We start from the raw sequence: 16,929 nt of genomic DNA, 5'->3' as shown, positions 1-16,929 counted from the left end.
ACCGTGTCAGTTAACTCTACTGCACTGTGTCAGTTAACTCTACTGCACCTCGCCAGTTAACTCTACTGCACCGTGTCAGTTAACTGTACTCTGCTCTGTCCATTAACTCTACTCCGCTGTGTCTGTTAACTCTACTGCACTACGTCTGTTAACTCTACAGCACTACGTCTGTTAACTCTACTGTGCTCTGTCCGTTAACTCTACTCCGCTGTGTCTGTTAACTCTACTGCACTACGTCGGTTAACTCGACTCCGCCGCGGCGGTCCGTCTGGTAGGCACGGCGGGCAGCTGTCTGCGTCGCTTCAGCACGATGCCCTTCATGTTCTGCAACCTGAACAACGTCTGCAACTTCGCGTCACGCAACGACTACTCCTACTGGCTCTCCACGCCGCAGCCCATGACCATGAACATGGCTCCTGTCCACGGCCAGGAGATCCAACCTTTCATCAGCAGGTGCGAGGCCCCTTTCGAAATTTTTACGCGAAATCTGTGGGGTTTTTGTTTAACATTTTTTTATTAGAATTTTTTGTTTGCACGGTAAGATCTCCAAATGTGCTCAAGAGAAAAGTCGTCGCCGCACCCACTCGCAAAGGATTTCCTCGTTGTACCGCCGCATCCGTGATTGACGGTGCACACGACAAGTATTATATATTATTTTTTTAATGTTAGCAAGTTCGTGACCCATTGCTCCCTTCTTTTTCGGAGGCTGACATTGGTCGTAAACGTTTTTTTTTTGTCCTAAATAAAACACAGCTGCTTTGGCACGGGAAGCGCTGCCTGAATAAATAACTTTGACGGATATATCGGCAAAGTAGGTCCTTTGGCTGTTGCTTGTTTCCGCTGTGGCTGAGTTCAGAATCCTGCGCACAAGATCGGGGATGTGATGTCACCGCGCGCTACAGGTTTAACTTTAGCGACAGATGTGCCCTTGATAATTGGTTCTTTACCCTTCTATCTGGCAACAAAACTGACACCTTTTTACAAGGAGTCATGTTTGCATAGACCGCAATACCTGCAGTCATAAATACAAACAAAAGACATAACTCTGATAATGTGCACTGTCAGAGTTATGTCTTTTGTTTGTATTTATGACTGCAGGTATTGCGGTCTATGCAAACATGACTCCTTGTAAAAAGGTGTCAGTTTTGTTGCCAGATAGAAGGGTAAAGAACCAATTATCATATTTTTACTGGCAAATGAGGTCCCCATAGTGTAGATGTGCCCTTCTCACGAAATGTATTTTACCCGGATAAAAGTGCACCTCAGAATTTTAATGTTGCTTTGACAGTTGTAGTGTAACTACTATTCGTATTTTTTTTGTCATAAAAAAAATGTAAATGATACACAAAGCTACTAAATTACGGTGATATTTTGCATGTAAATTCCAACGTGATGAAAAGACTAATGGTCCAAAGTCAATTTGGGCCATCCTGGGCATTGGTGGCATGCCAAAACAATGCCGCAATTGCTAATATGGGCTGTGCCCACGCTGTTGTGCCACTATCACCACCAGCATCTCGTCTGCCAGGCATGTTACGTGACGATGCATCGACTCATACTTTCGCAGAAATGTTTCTTGACCACCTTCGTGGCAAATGCAGAATTTCCTGAAAGCCGCAGTAGAAATAAGCATCGTTTCGATTCAAATTGCTCATCATTTTCTCCATACACATGCTGCACGTGCGCTTAAACAATCGATGCTTTTATCTTCAATCCGTGCTACGTTCTAGCCCTTAGGTTCACGTTACTCCCTGCAGAGACGCTACGATTACCGCGATGTGAAACAATGTTTGTTACGAATCGTACGATTTGTTACGAATCGTACGATTCGTAACAAACAAAACTCTCCCTCCCTAGCCTCTCCATGCGCTGTGCAGAAGGGCCGTTGCCCGAAACGTTGCCTATTATATCCTTTTTTTTCTAAGGCCACAGTGCAATTGACAGATGTGTTGAGTTGTGTTGCTTGTGCACCACTTCCAATGCGCAGCAGCTGCATCGCCAAATCGTTTGTTACAATTGACAGAGTCACTGTGCGTCTGTGGGGGGGTGAGGTGTGCGGGTGGTGGTGGGTAAATGTTTCATGCCTTTGGCCCACACCGGCCGAGAAACATCTGCTCGGTATAATCGCGGTGCTGCGCGGTAAACATCGAGTTTTGAGGATCCGCTGCGGTGCGTGTGCATGCGTGCGCGTGTGCGTGCGTGCATGTGCGCGCCTTCGTGTGCGTGCACGCGAGCCAGCGAGAGCTGCCTCCGCCCGTTGTGACTGTGGTCTCCGTGGTAACCGCCGTAAACGTCTCCACAGATGTGCGGTGTGCGAAGCGCCGGCGATGGTGATCGCTGTTCACAGCCAATCCATCGTGATCCCCCCGTGTCCCAACGGATGGGCCTCCATTTGGATCGGCTACTCGTTCATGATGGTATGTCTTGGCGTGCGCGCACGTGCACACACGAGCGCGCAAAGACAAAGATGCCCCGTATAGCCTTTATAAACTACAGAGCTATTAACTATTTTGATTTTACCAGGTAAGGCCCACTGAGCTGTATAGCTCTTTTTCAGAAGCGACCTGGCCACACATGATTGCCTAATTGAAGTGGCTTATCATGGGGAAATTTATAGCAGCCAAATACTCTAAACACGTGTTTCTAGATGTGGAGGGAAAAACCGGAGGACCCGGAGTGAGAGAACATGCAAACTCCAAATATACAGGCATTAGGGTCGGGATCGAACCCACGACCTCCTGTATACCAGGCAAGGTAGTTAACATCTCCTAGCTACCATGGAACCCCATAACAGAATGTTGGGTAAAAATTATGTTGGCGAGTAGCGCTGGCATGACGACACGCAAGGCAGTGGTGTAGCTAGCACCATCGCACCCGGTCCACCCATCATCTCCCCAATTCCCACCACCCCGGGTGCTAGTTTTGAAAGGCTGAGTTGACCTCGGGGAGGCCCAGGACCAGCTCAGGTATTCGCCGTAAATTATGGTCTTGAGCAGGAGTCGAACTCGGGTGGCTTGGTTCGTGGGGGAGTGCGCTCACCACTGCACCACCGCTCCCCACGTGCACACACATGTACACATGCGCAAACGTAAACACACACACGTACCACGTAAACATGTGCATATTAGCATACGTACACATGTGCATACATACATACACTTGCACACATCTGGTATTTATATATATGCAAAAAAAAATTCTGAGAATAAAGTGATAAAAATAGATGCGACAACACAAATGCTTGACCTAGTTAAAAGCATCGTCCTCCTGCAGTGATCGTAGAATTGATTCGCCGGGCAGAAGGAGACGCAATAGTGAGTCCATTCATCATCATTATGGTCTCCGGTCGTCAGATCTTTATTTAAATCAGGTGAGAGTCTATTGAGAGCAAACGTCTCCGTTACAAGGGAGAGCTGGGTCACGAAGTGCATCATCGGTCCCCGGACACCCACCCTTTTCACAAATCCACGCCAACCAATGTGGTGAAGTATAGCCACATAACTCCCCCCGCACCCCGTCCCTCCACCCCCCCACCTTCCTCCCACCAACCCCAACCAACACCGTATGGTGAGGCCTTAGACCAGCAGTGGAATGACAAAGGGCTTGGAAATTATTATTATTTTATCAGTGGAGTGTTCATGAGCTCCACATGATGATGTTACACCAAAGACGCTTCCAGATAAACAGAGCTCAACGGGTTATTGGCAGAGAGCGGAGACAAACAGAAACATCTTAGCACGTGCCGGCAATTCTCTGTGCGGGGGATATCACTGTTTTCCCTTAGCCTTCTTATATATGTCAACTGATACAACATACGCCACGGGATAAATGGCTCCATTTGTGTGTACATGTAGATATGTATTGATGATTGCAATGCGTATATGTAGTTGCGTGTCGCTGTCTCTGTACGCACGTACAATTAATACAAAAAAATGTATTACATGAATAAAAAAATATTTGCCGAGCAATAACTGTCCATCGGAGAGACTTAGCCAGCGCTAGCAGAAAGCCTGGGTTCAATTCCAGGCTTCCTACACCCTGGCGAGATGTTAACTACCTCGCCTGGTATGCAGGAGGTCGTGGGTTCGATCCGAACCCTGACGCCTGTTGTATATTTGGAGTTTGCGTGTTCTCCCCGTGGTCCCATGGATTTTTTTCCAGGTCCTTCGGGTTTTCCCTTCACTTATAGAAACATACGTTTAGAGTATTTGGCTGCTACAATTTTCCACATGATAAGCCACTTCGTTGAACTATCATTTGTGGCCAGGTTGCTTCATCTATGACTGCAACACAAAACTCACTTTTGACCCTTTACTACATACAATATAAACTTTATCACAAAATTCTATGAAATAAAAAACATCATATTTAAAGTTCAACATGACAGTGTTTTAATTGAATATAATGGCATTTATGTTGCATTACTTTCCTTCTCGTGCCCTGCCAGTCGTAAATGTATCCAGAATCGGGATGTGAGTGATGATAAGGCCAGCAGTGGATTGACCATGGCACTCAATAATAATTTCAACTCACGGTATACGCTCACTTTCGAAGGGAGAGAACGACTCAGAAGCACGAGGAACCACTATCAGGAAGGTAGCCACATGCTGATCCGACAATATTAAGATGTTTTCAGCCAATTAATGAGTGTACATGTGGGAGGAAACCGGAGAATCTGGAGAAAATGCGCATGCTCGAGGTGGAAACGCTCTATCCCATACAGATGGAAAACAGGTGGAGTCCAAATTTTTGTACTCTTAGGTTATTTCGGTAAAGTCACATAGGTAAAAAAATAATAAAATTAAAATTAATAAAAGTAATAATAAAAATAAAATAATAAATCACGACGTTTCAAGTGATATAGTAAATCTGGCTGTGACGGTCCCACCTGATGATGGAGACTTGTGTTGCCTCCGAAACGTCGTGATTTATTATTTTATTTTTATTATAACTTTTAAAAAAAAATTTTACCTACATGACTTTACCGAAAAAACCTAAGAGTATGAATCCTTGCAGTCACGAAAGCTTCAAATCTAGAATCTCAATTTTTGCTCTACTGCCTTCTGGTGAGCTCGGGGACACGATGATGATGATGATGATGTGGCCCGGTTTGTTTATAGATTATTTGGCTGCTACTTTAAATTCCCACGTTGTCATGATGATGATAAATCCACTTCAATGAGCTGCCACATGTGGCCAGGTCACTTCTAAAAAAGAGCCAATAGCTCATTGGGCCACACCTGGTAAATAAAATAGTTCAATTTTGTTTGAAGTCTCTTCTCCAAAAACTTCATCTTGCACCCATGCCTTTTTTAGACCCCCTTAATTGCTTCCTTTCTCTCCTTCCCCTGCTCGGTCCGTGCCGTTCCCTCCCGTTTCCTCCTCCGCAACCTCTGCGCTCTCTGAGACGTTTGTTCATTTACGGGCGCATTTACCAACGAGAATTTGCCGATGTCGCAGTTAAAAAATTAACCCGTAAAAACAAAGTTTTTCACTATAAATCCTTTATATGCGTGGCGGCTAGAGTCCTCTCGTCCTCTGGCTTGAGATGGCTGCCACCTATGGGTCAGATGATTGCCTGGCACCATTAAGCAATTGGTAATTAAATATAATATTTTTTTCCTAAAAAGTGTAAAATTCACTAAAATAAATTGTCACGCACAACGAGTCTGTGTGCAAAATGTCAGCTCGATTGGATCACGGGAAGTGGGTTAAAAAACGACCGAAAGATTTGCACAGTCGTAAGCGCGCAAGCAAGCAAGCAAGTGAACTTAATATAAAGGATTTAAAAAGCGGCGAACACGAGGGTTCACCTGTCACGGACGGTGAGCTTGCCCGCCCCGCTGACTCGTCACGGAGCATGAACCATCACGCGAATTCCGGTCGTCCGCGCAGTGGAGGCTTTTTTGATGGCCATTGAACAAAGATGGTCACCGCATCAGACGCTTACAGATGCGCTTTCAGATGCGCTCCTGCGGTCATCTGGATCATCCTCTTCCGATGTTAGAAAGCCACTGGAATCAAAATTGAAAACGAATTTCTTTCGTTTTTTGTCCTCCGATTAGCGTGGTTGGCTACGTACGGTGTGAAAGAAGTTCCACGTGTTTGTATTGTATGGTATGGGTCTCCTCATCTCACCTCCATCGCCACTAGAGGCACTATACTATTGTAAACTAAACTTTTGTTTTAACCAGGTGAGGCTCACTGAGCTATGCAGCTTTTTTTCAGCAATGACCTGGCCACCAATGATAGCTCAACGAAGTGGCACATCGTGTGGAAATTTACAGCAGCCAAACACTCTAAACGCGTGATGTTGATTCTAAATGTGGAGGGAAAAACCGGAGGACCCGGAGAAAATCCACGCGACCACGGGGGGGAGAGAGAGACACGCAAACTCTAAATATGCAACAGGCGTCAGGGTCGGGATCAAACCCGAGATCTCCCGCATACCTGGCGAGGGAGTTAACATCTCGCCACCGCGGCACCCCACTACATGCATGACCGAACTGTGCCGATCTCCCGCCCCCCCCCCCCCCCCCCCTAACGCCGTCGCGTGCAGCACACGAGTGCCGGTGCCGAGGGCTCGGGCCAGGCCCTGGCATCGCCTGGCTCCTGCCTCGAGGAGTTCCGCTCAGCGCCCTTCATCGAGTGCCACGGCCGCGGAACGTGCAACTACTACGCCAACTCCTACAGCTTCTGGCTCGCCACCGTCGAGAACCACGAAATGTTCAAGTGAGTGAGCCGAACCGCACGTGCCGGAGGGAGGGCGGGCATTCCTAGAAAATGCCGTGTTGGACTAAAACCACGTTCGACAAGTAAATAGACCTAAAGTGAACTAAAGGGTTGCGTTTCTGCGTTCTTTAATTATCATCCCCGCTCCCTATTTGTTGAACTAATTCTACAAGATTTCCGCCCTTGTTATTGAACAGAAGTCCCGCGGCTAACAGTGACATCGGTGAACGGTTTTTGTGGTTGACGTTTCGCCTCCCATAGGACCAGCATGGTTTCGACTGACGTGAACATTTTGATAGCGGTGGTAGGTTTACGTTATGCGCGCCATTTTCAGCCAATCTGATGTCCGCAACGACCGCACAGGCTAGATGAATGCGGCGGTGTGTGAACGTTTGCTTCCTGCTGTGTTGAGTGCGTCACATTATCACGCAACAAAAATACACACACACACTTACAAAAGCGTACATGGTAAATAAATCGTTCTCATGGTCGATTTGTTCACACCTTCCAACGGACGCTGCACTATCACGGCACTACTTTTCGACATCCACAGCGTATGAATCATCATCACCTTCATCAGCCGGATGAAAGCCTCTCCAGGCTGCCACCATCTCTCACGGCCCTGCGATGTTGATAGCCTATTAACCCTTTCCCATTCCGATGACGTACGTGTTACGAGTGCGTCATCGGAACGGCATCGGAACAAAAACTAAACTAAAATATCTTTACCGGTACCGAGGCTCCCACAAGGCCATGCGGGAGGGCGTGTGGCACAGTTGGGCACCAGCTGTCTTAGAGTGCGGCGGTCAGGTCGCTACAGTTCTCTGCGTTGAGTAACAACGTCTGCAAAAGCAACGGCGCTACTCCGTCTCTCTGAATAAACTTAACACTGAGCCGCTCGCGCGTTCCGAGATTCGGCGGTGAACGGGACACCGCCCCCACCCTGCAACCTGGAGGCGTCTCCGAGTACGGGAAAGGGTTAACACAGATAGCCAATGTCCTGTTTACACTCAAACATCACCCTCTCCCCCCCCCGTCCCTCGTCACTTTCAGGAAGCCACAGTCGGAAACGCTCAAGGCTGGAGAGCTGCGTTCGAGGATAAGCCGGTGCCAAGTCTGCATGAGGAAGACATAACGCTCCTTCCAAAGGGGGGGTGGGGGGGGGGTGATTATAACACAGCAATGATTTCACAAGGGTGCTCTCTGTGTAAATGATACAAACTCTATGCATATTTTATTGTGTGTACCTCAGGCGTCTTATGTTGTGTAACGCAGGCCTTCCAACTCGGCAGCACATCCGCCAGAGGTTTTCTGCTCCCCCCCCCCACCACCACCATCACCATCACCCCCCCCCCCCCCACCGATGGGGAGACGGAACAGCTGCGTCCACGATGCACTGCGCTTCACGCAAAGCACACGAGCACCCGTAGGAATTTGCACGTGGAATGCGCGGGGGCAGCCCGGGAGGTGTGTGTGTGCAAGAGTGAGCGTAAAGACACGGGGAAATCTGTTCCGTGTTTGTTTTTTTTTAAGTTGTTTTAAACACGGGGGGGGGGGGAGGGGTGGAAAACTCCCTCCAGATGTGCTGGCCACTTACTTCTGACGCAAGATGAGCATATAAAGGGGAGATGTTGGAGAGAAAAAAAAAGGACACGTCAGAAAATCAACGTCTTTGATCGTACGTGTACATATACACATTTTAATATGTATTGTACATTACGTATGTGTTTATGTGCCGGTGTGTTTATATATATAATATATAGCACACGAAACACATCTGCACATAAAACACAAAATCAATAAGCGGTCTTCAACGTGAATGTCCTGTTAATCGCTTTAATCATTTATAAAAAAAAAAAGAACGCTTTGGTCAAGGATTATATTTAAACCGTAGGACACTATTTTGGTTTTGGGGTTTTCCTTCTCTAATGTGCCACATTTTTTTTAGGGATTAAACAACAACAAAAACAACTCCCGCAGTGAAAGAGCTCCAGTGCACATTTTTTACATTAAAAAATGCACCCTGGAGTTTTCTCATTAGACGTTTATTTTTTTAAAACCTTGGACAGTTTTTAAAATGTGTTTTTAAAGCAAAAAATGAGCTGCCACTCAAAATGGAAAGAATTAAAAGCCATCTCTCTCTGATAAAAAAAAAACATTACACTTAAGACGACTCCTCATTTTGTAAAAGTTTTGGAAGGTCTGGATTGGCAATTGCTAAGCTCCAAAAGACTGCTGTTATAGAAAGGCTTGGCGCATATAATAATATTATTTTTTATATAATGTGACTGATCTTTAACTATTCATATGGTGCTGTTGCATAGATTAAGCTACACATGCCACACTCACAAACTGCAGAAGCCTTGTATTAGTTCCTTCACTTACAAACAAAATGACAACAACAAAAACTGGCCAGTGCAGTTTTAAGTGGATTATATTACTTGAATGCATGTCGTATTAATCATTTGATTTCGTTTTTCCTTCTCTCTAATGTCAGACCACTAAGTGTCTCCGCAATTTGACGTACGCGAGCAGTTGACCTAACAACGAGCTGCTGCTGCTGCCGCTTGGCCGATTGTGATGCCCGCACATCACCCGCCCCCCCGCCTCGGCCCCGGGGGGCAATGCGTGCCAGGTTAGGTGCCGCGTCGAACACCGTGTTACCGGCGGCAATGTAACGGCGCACCTTCGGCTAACGCCGACGTTACCCGACAACAACAACAATGTTCGGGGGCTCGTAAGGCCACCGAACGGCGAGGGATGACACGCTCTGCCCCCTCGCGAGCGACGCGACGAGTTATGCCGACGTGGAGTTTGCCGATTTCCACTCTCAAATTCGCAAACGCCCCTTCCCCATCAGCAAGCCGTGCTGTTGACTCCCCTGTCCTCGTTTTTCTCTGCCCGTGACTTGCCTGCATCGTCTCTCTATCTCTCTCTCTCTCCACGTCAAGTAAATATGTCTCGCGCTGGGCACGGATGAACGCGGGTGACTTGAACATCGTCCGTTCACGCGGCGCAACAACGAATCGGATGGCATCCGCTAGAGAACTACGCTGCCCGGTCACTAGGTAGCTTGAGTGTGCTAGCATTAGACAGAGAGTGCCAAAATAGTGAAATGTTGATTGACCAAACCATGATTCCTCCTCACAGTAATCAAAGCCAGCGAGCCATGGGCTTCATTGATAGGCAGACAGTGTTACACCGCTTGTGAAGCTGTTTACATGTTCACGAATACGTCGCGATAGTTGCCAAGTTTGTCCGCAACATTCAGCTACAAAACACCTACTGGCATTCGTAGTGATGCACCTATTTTGCCTTCACGTCAATATGTAAACAGACTGATAGAAGTGTGTTACGATTTGTTTTCGTAGATTCTGCTCATGACACGATCAGTGTAAGTCCAGGGCTGCCATGTTAAGCTTCGCTGCTTTATTTGTATTTTTGTTTCGATACACTTGACTGTATCTACTCACGCGCTCACTTTATTGATGATGAATACCGGATGTTGATTTTTTTTTGTTAAATTAGAATTTTCTCCAATCACGACAGAAAAAAAACTGGCCTCACCGAATGCAAAGTCATCATCGACCAGTATCGTGAAGCCATGGTTCTATCCACTGCGGGATGAGGGCCTCCCCAAGGTTCCGTCACCTCTCACGACCGTGCGATGTTGCAAGTACTTACCGAACGCAACGGTCTCCGATGTTGAAGATTTATGGCTGGACCGTGCCTTATTTTCAGTGGAATATTCGACGGAACGTTCCTCTGAAAATTTAGCCGATATATATTTGCTTAAGACAAAAACAAAAATACAGCCCTTCGGGTTTGTATTTTTGACAATAAAATCAAATCGAGTTTAAAGCTCACCAAGGTTTATTTGTTTTTGTTGCACGCCACTTGCAGCCACGTTTTCTTTTTGTCTGTGCGGTTTGGCGAGCGTCATCAATTCGTTCACGCGGTTCGCCGCAGTTTTGACACCGTGACAACTTCTCTCGGCATCTCTCTCTCTCGCTGTCTGCGTGCGCGATTGGGGAAAAGCATTGCAATCGGAGAGCCCTCACCCATTGATTTGCCGTTCCACGCGCGCCGCCAAGACCAAAGATGCGGAACTGTTGAGTGGTTGCACGGAACTCGCGCAAAGCCGTTATAGCATCGTATGTGGGCGAGACCGACTGTGTGTTGAGACTGTGCGTACATGTGTGCGCGCGCGTCTGCGTGATTTTCCCATTGTTGAGTGGAAATTTCCAGTTGACCTTTTCACGGGGACGGGGCTCGTATTTTGACAATAACAATGCGATGGGGTGGGATGACACCTGGCACGTTGCCAACAGTGGCCACAGCTGAGAGTGACGGCGTGGCTCGCGTGAATCGATAGCTCATTCAAAAATTATCGCGCCGTCACCGGCTTACTATTTTTTAAAGAGGGGGGGGCGGGGGTTTTCTAGTGTAGGCGGTGATGAATGACATTAGAGAGCTATATTTGGTGAAAGTGTGCATTGGGAATTGTCTTTTTGTTCATTAATGCCTTACATACGAATATGTATTATGGGATGGTGCTAACTTCTCAAAACGTTGGACCGGTAGCGAACTGGGGGTGCTACTGCGACGTGTTACGGGACGAAAACGGGCAACGAAACGTGCGTTTGTGTGTGTATCATTTTAGCGACTGTGTGAGAGAGCATGGACAAGGTAGAGAATTCCCGTGTCAGGTGGCGAGTGCTGATTCTACAACATCGGCAACAAATGGCCTTCACAGTGGGTTAGGGCAGGCCGAGAGGTTTTTATAACATCGGTGTGGGTGCATGGGTGGTGTGTGTGTGCGTGCGGGCATCTCTAGGCATGGCATGCGTGCGTCAAATATTGCCTCGTGGCAGATTGGCCGCAAATGCTGCTGCTGCTGTTGCTGCTGCTGTTGTTGCTGCTGCTGTCCCCTCTGCGTGCTGTTCAACGCGCACGCGCAGGTAACGACAGCGTGCGGCAAGACGCAAATAAATACAGCGCAGTCACTCGCATCAAGGACAAGCATTGACAATGTTTTGTTGAAACCCACGCGTCTCTCATATTCGAACGGCCCGTAACCTCGCTCGGCTCTTCCCGCCGTTAATGCTGCAGTTTACTTATCGCTGTTCCATGGAGGGTACAGTCTTACCCGTGTTAAAGAGCAATAATAATATTAATTAGGAGAAGGATCATCATTTCAACTTGTCGGGTGCCGCCCAGTATTCGCTCACTCTCTCGCAGAGAGCGAGGCGGCGACTCTGAGCTGCGAGGAAACCGCAGGCAAGCGGGTGAGTTGGTGAAATTAAAAAAAACCCTCCAAGCTCTGCGGTTCTCTACGTAATTGTACACGTGCATGTTGAACTTTCCTTTCGCACCATACGTAAGCCAACCATGCTAATCGGAGGTGCGCGGGAGACTGGCAACAGGCGAAACGCACGCACGCATGCAAAAAAAAAGCAATTGCCGCGTTGTTTCCTGCAAGGCATAACTTGCTAGCTGCAGTTTCAGTGTAACGTGTTTAAATCTCCCGCGTGAGCGCAAACGCACGCACGCTGGCAAACGTGCAAGTCGACGGCATGTTAATACGCGTTTGGCAATCATATACTGCCCGACGAGTCGGTGCGTCCATCGTTGCCAGACGCTCGTGTTTCCAACATTCACGCGAGGGAAATTGATCGATTTCTCGAGTCAACGTTGCGAGAAACCAGGCAATTCTTTGAAGAACAAGCGTTGTTGGACAGGGGCTGTGAAATCGTGAGCAGGCACGATGGTGATGCCGGGTAAGGGGTGCTAAGGTGATTCATCCAGGCCACAGCGAATGGCTGCAATATTTGATTAGCATAATTGACTGCCGAACGCGAAAGTTGAACATATGCATGAACATACATATGTTGCATTTCTTTCCCACCGTACGTAGCCAACCATGCAAATCGGAGGTGCGGTGAAGGACAAAAAACCAAACACATAAAACATTTGTTGTAGAGAAATTACTTTTTCAATCTCGATGTAAAGGTGCATAGCTCCAGTGGCTTCCTAATATCGGAAGGAAGAGCGTTCCAGACGGCCGCAGAAGCGCATCTGAAAGCGCGCGATGATGCGCTGAGCACAGTCTTTGTTCCATGGCTAGCAAGAAGCCGCAAGATGCAAACAGTCGGTGAATGCCGCTGAAATAGAGGTGGTAGGTCAGTTTTTCGAATGTGAAAATGTGTCCGTGTTGCGTGTGAAGGCACAGCTTGTCAGCTTTGCACAACGGTAACTTCTTCTGGGTTGATGTGAGGTTTTTTTTCGTGCAGAAGCTCATTTTAACCGTACAATAAAAAATTTATGAACTGAAAAAAAATCTAAACAGTAGCGTTTATAACATTTTAAGTCCGAAACGTTGGCGGCCAAAATCAATCTTACTACACACCCCACATTAAAATGTATTACATTTTTTTTTAAATAGATGGAGGTTTTGGTTAATTTCAAAGAGAAGGAACAACTCCCACCGACATAGTACGGTGTTCATGTTTAAAAATCCTGGAGTTAAGTTTATAAAACAATTGTATTGCTAATTAAGCCAATCAACGGACTAATTAAAAAAAATCCAAGGGGGCTATTCTGTAAGGCATTGTCTTTTGCAGGTAAAACTAAACTTTTTTTTAAAAATAGTATTTCCCAATGATTTAATCATTCATTTCTGCAAAGCTGAGTGGAGTACAATATTGCCCACGTGATATGCATTCATTGGTTATATAGAACCTTGCCGAACAACTGCTAGAGCTGCGTAGTTGAATAGGGTGCAAAGATGTCCACTGATTCGCACAATAAGAGAGTCTTGGCTTAATTACCAATATGAAAATGCTTCAGCATTTTGGCTTTTTTAATTATTAAATATGGATATTTTTTTTCCTTTCGTATGAGCGCCCAAGTGCCTTTTTGTGCAACAAATTTCAATCTTTTGTTTTTCGCACACACGACCTGCCTATGGACCCAACATGCATACATACCATACGTATATATATCTGTAACGCACTGTTAATCACTGCTGTCAATCTGTCGCTACTAATTATAACAGTCGTGCCTGTTTATACAAACCAAACATCTTATACTGTATTGTGTATTTAGAGTGATTTTTAAAACCCCTGCACAAACCTTTTTTGTTAGTTTGTTTTTTGTTTTGTTAAAAGCTTTACATAGGGCAAACATTCAACACGTTTGGTAGAGAGAAGAACAGGCAATCGCCCACTACTGAAGACATTAAATGTACCGGCACGTGGACCCCCCCAAGCGCTGAATAAATTTGGCGAGTACTTTGGAGAATATTAACTGTCTACAACACATTAACATTTGATCACTTAGAATGTGATTCAGCCATAATAATACGTGTTTATCTTTAACATAAAAAAACATCAGGGCTTGTGTTTTTCCAATAATGCCGTTAGGTTGTATAAAAGGGGGAGAGGATTGCGGTATTAGCGCTTCAAGTGCTTCGGGGATTTGTGTGTTTATGCAAAAGACTACAACGGGAATGCTAAACCAGCAAACAAAAGTATCTTTAACAAATATTAATTGAAATATATTTAATTTCATTTTCTTTTTACCCCTCCCCCAGGCTTGCATATGCAATATATATTTTGAGTCCTTGATATTTATTACATAAGCAAAATGAAATAATTAAATTGTTCAATGATATACGTATAATTTTTCATAACAATAGTGAAACCATTATAGAATTAGCTCAATAATCTTTGGCTCCAGTGTATTCACGCGTGTCTGGGAAACCAGCTGCCTGAAAGAAAATTTCCGCATTTTAACAAAGTGCGAAAATTGCTAAAATTTTAACAACAAAAAACTTATTTTGGGGGGTATTTTTTACGTAAAAACCATGCCCTGACCAGCTGTATGCAAACATGACCTTGTTTTGCTGTAAACAAATTTGTCAAGGAATAAAGGACCCTACACAGGACTTGAAGCATCACTGCATCAATGTATGTAATTGGTCATCAGCGGGAACAGAGCCATGCTCTATCCACTGCTGGGTGTAGGCATCGCCCAACAATCCACACTCTTTGGTTGTTTCGGTAAAGTCACGTAGGTATAAAAACTAAATAAATTAAATCACGACCTTAATTTGGAGCTTTCGTGACTGCAGGAATTACTCTTTGGTTCTTTCGGTAAAGTCACGTATAAAGATCAAATTTAAGCTATTATTTAATTTATTATTTTATCTTTATACGTGACTTTACCGAAAGAACCAAAGAATAAAATACGACGTTTCGGGCGCAACACAAGCGTCCGTCATCAGGTCAGAAAGCATGGCCTGCTGCTTTATTTTGTTTTTCTACCTACGTGACTTTACCGAAAGAACCAAAGAGTATGGATTCCTGCAGTCACGAAAGCTTAAAATCAAGATTGCAACAAACCACCTCGGCTCCTCGCGCGAGCTCATCGCAGGCGTTCCATCTCCGCGCTGGACGTGTCTCGAGTACTCAACAGGTCGGCAGCCGACAGCACGGACGGCTGGAGGAAGGAGGCTTGAGATCGTCTAGGAGTAGCGCAGGAGAATTAATTGACCTAGTAATAGGTTTTTACCCTTTCAACTGGTACAAAAACTGACACCTTTATACAAGGCATCATGTTTGCAATAACCACAACACAAGCAGTCAAAATGCACTGATAGTGCGCTGTCTTTGAGTTGTACGCCTTATGGCGTCATCTGGTCCAACACCAATGGAGACTAGGCTCTAAGAAAAGCTGTCTCGGGTGTGGACCAATCAACTTCAAGGACAGTGCATATTGTCATCATCAGAGTTGTTTCTTTTTGTTTGCATTTTGACTGCTTGTGTTGTGGTTATTGCAAACATGATGCCTTGTATAAAGATGTCAGTTTTTGTACCAGTTGAAAGGGTAAAAACCTATTACTATATTTTGCCACTGGTAAAGGAGGTCTCATAGTGTGAATTAATTGACCTGCCATCTGAGTGAAGGTTGACTGGGGAGTTTCAACAGGAAAGCTTGGTTGCTTGAGAGTGGGGCGAGTGAAATGAGCGGGGAAGAGGTAGGAGAGCGCGTGGAGGAGAGCGAGAAGAGGGGAGTCGGAGGAGAGCGCGTGGATGGGAGGAGAGTGAGGATACAGGGGAGAGGTAGGAGAGTGAGTGGAGGAGACGAGCTTGAGATGATCGAGGAGAGGTAGACGCGGGCGAGTCGGTAAATCATCTTGAAGATGGTGAGCGCAATGAATCTTGAAGATCATTCGGCACTGGAATGCGTGCCAGTGAAGGGATCGAAGCCGTGGGGGCGATGTGGCCTTAATAATTACGTGTGAACGTTTGGGTTGGCAGCATTTTTGCAATGCCCTCGTCAGTTTAAACACCACTGCCCTTGCACCGGCTGCGGTCAAATTCGCTACGCCCCAGCCCACGCGGCCCCGACTTGCTCCTCCCAAGCCGAAAGCCGACGAACATCGCCTGACATTGGCGTTACTCGCCGGAGAAAAGTGGGCGGAGAAGGAATAATCGGGCCATGAGCTGCGAACCCTACAGATCGGCCCGTGCGTCACTGCGAACAAAAGCCGTGCTGCAAACAGTGTGCATTCACATGGCCTTCGATGACTGGGGCTTTTAAGAGACAAGGTTTAACAAAAAACGCCATTTATTAAAAGGATTGCCTTTATGCTTGCCTTGAGTGTATTGTTTGTAGAATATGCGATTTCTCTCAAGGACTCGCGGACTGACATTCGCGTGTAGTTGCGTAAATGGCAGCTATTTTTAAATACAGCCGTAAACATCTCGAACGATTTGGCGTGGTGACTCAGACCCGTGTATTTAATTTTTTGTTATTATTCCCAATAATCTTTTATTTTAAAGGCCATCATAATTTACAATGGTTGCACTAAGCCCATTGAATATTACTGGTGATAATAACCATCATCATTATAACAGTAATATGTATGCACAGACAAATAAGACGCATTGCCATCGGTGTACCACGGAGGTTTAGAAAAATAGGAATCCTCTAAGGCAGTGGTTCTTAACCTGTACAGCAGCCTTGCAATCCTCCCTTGCTTCTCAATCGCAATTTTTTAAACATTGTTAATAAATACATAGGTTTGATGATACAAAGTAGTTGCATATTCTTGATTCTTTCGGTAAAGTCACGTAGAAGGGAAATAATAAATTAATCAAAATAAAACAATAAGAATTTCATTGCTTTATT

General features: G+C 45.8%; 1 protein-coding gene across 1 annotated transcript in view; it reads left to right on the top strand.

Annotated features, from left to right (window-relative positions):
- Nucleotides 1-14,680, top strand: part of LOC133353890 (collagen alpha-5(IV) chain-like) — a 134,829-nt gene extending 120,149 nt beyond the window's left edge. Inside the window, 4 exon segments of the mRNA XM_061570383.1 lie at nt 276-453; nt 2,303-2,417; nt 6,560-6,732; nt 7,786-14,680. Coding sequence (XP_061426367.1) covers nt 276-453; nt 2,303-2,417; nt 6,560-6,732; nt 7,786-7,867 — 548 coding nt within the window. The 3' untranslated portion in view covers nt 7,868-14,680.
- The last annotated feature ends 2,249 nt before the right edge of the window (nt 14,681-16,929 follow it).

Source organism: Lethenteron reissneri, chromosome 45, assembly GCF_015708825.2.
Source record: "Lethenteron reissneri isolate LAM-NWPU_2019-01 chromosome 45, ASM1570882v1, whole genome shotgun sequence".
NCBI classification, from domain to species: domain Eukaryota; kingdom Metazoa; phylum Chordata; class Hyperoartia; order Petromyzontiformes; family Petromyzontidae; genus Lethenteron; species Lethenteron reissneri.
This window is presented reverse-complemented; position numbering and strand designations above follow the sequence as displayed.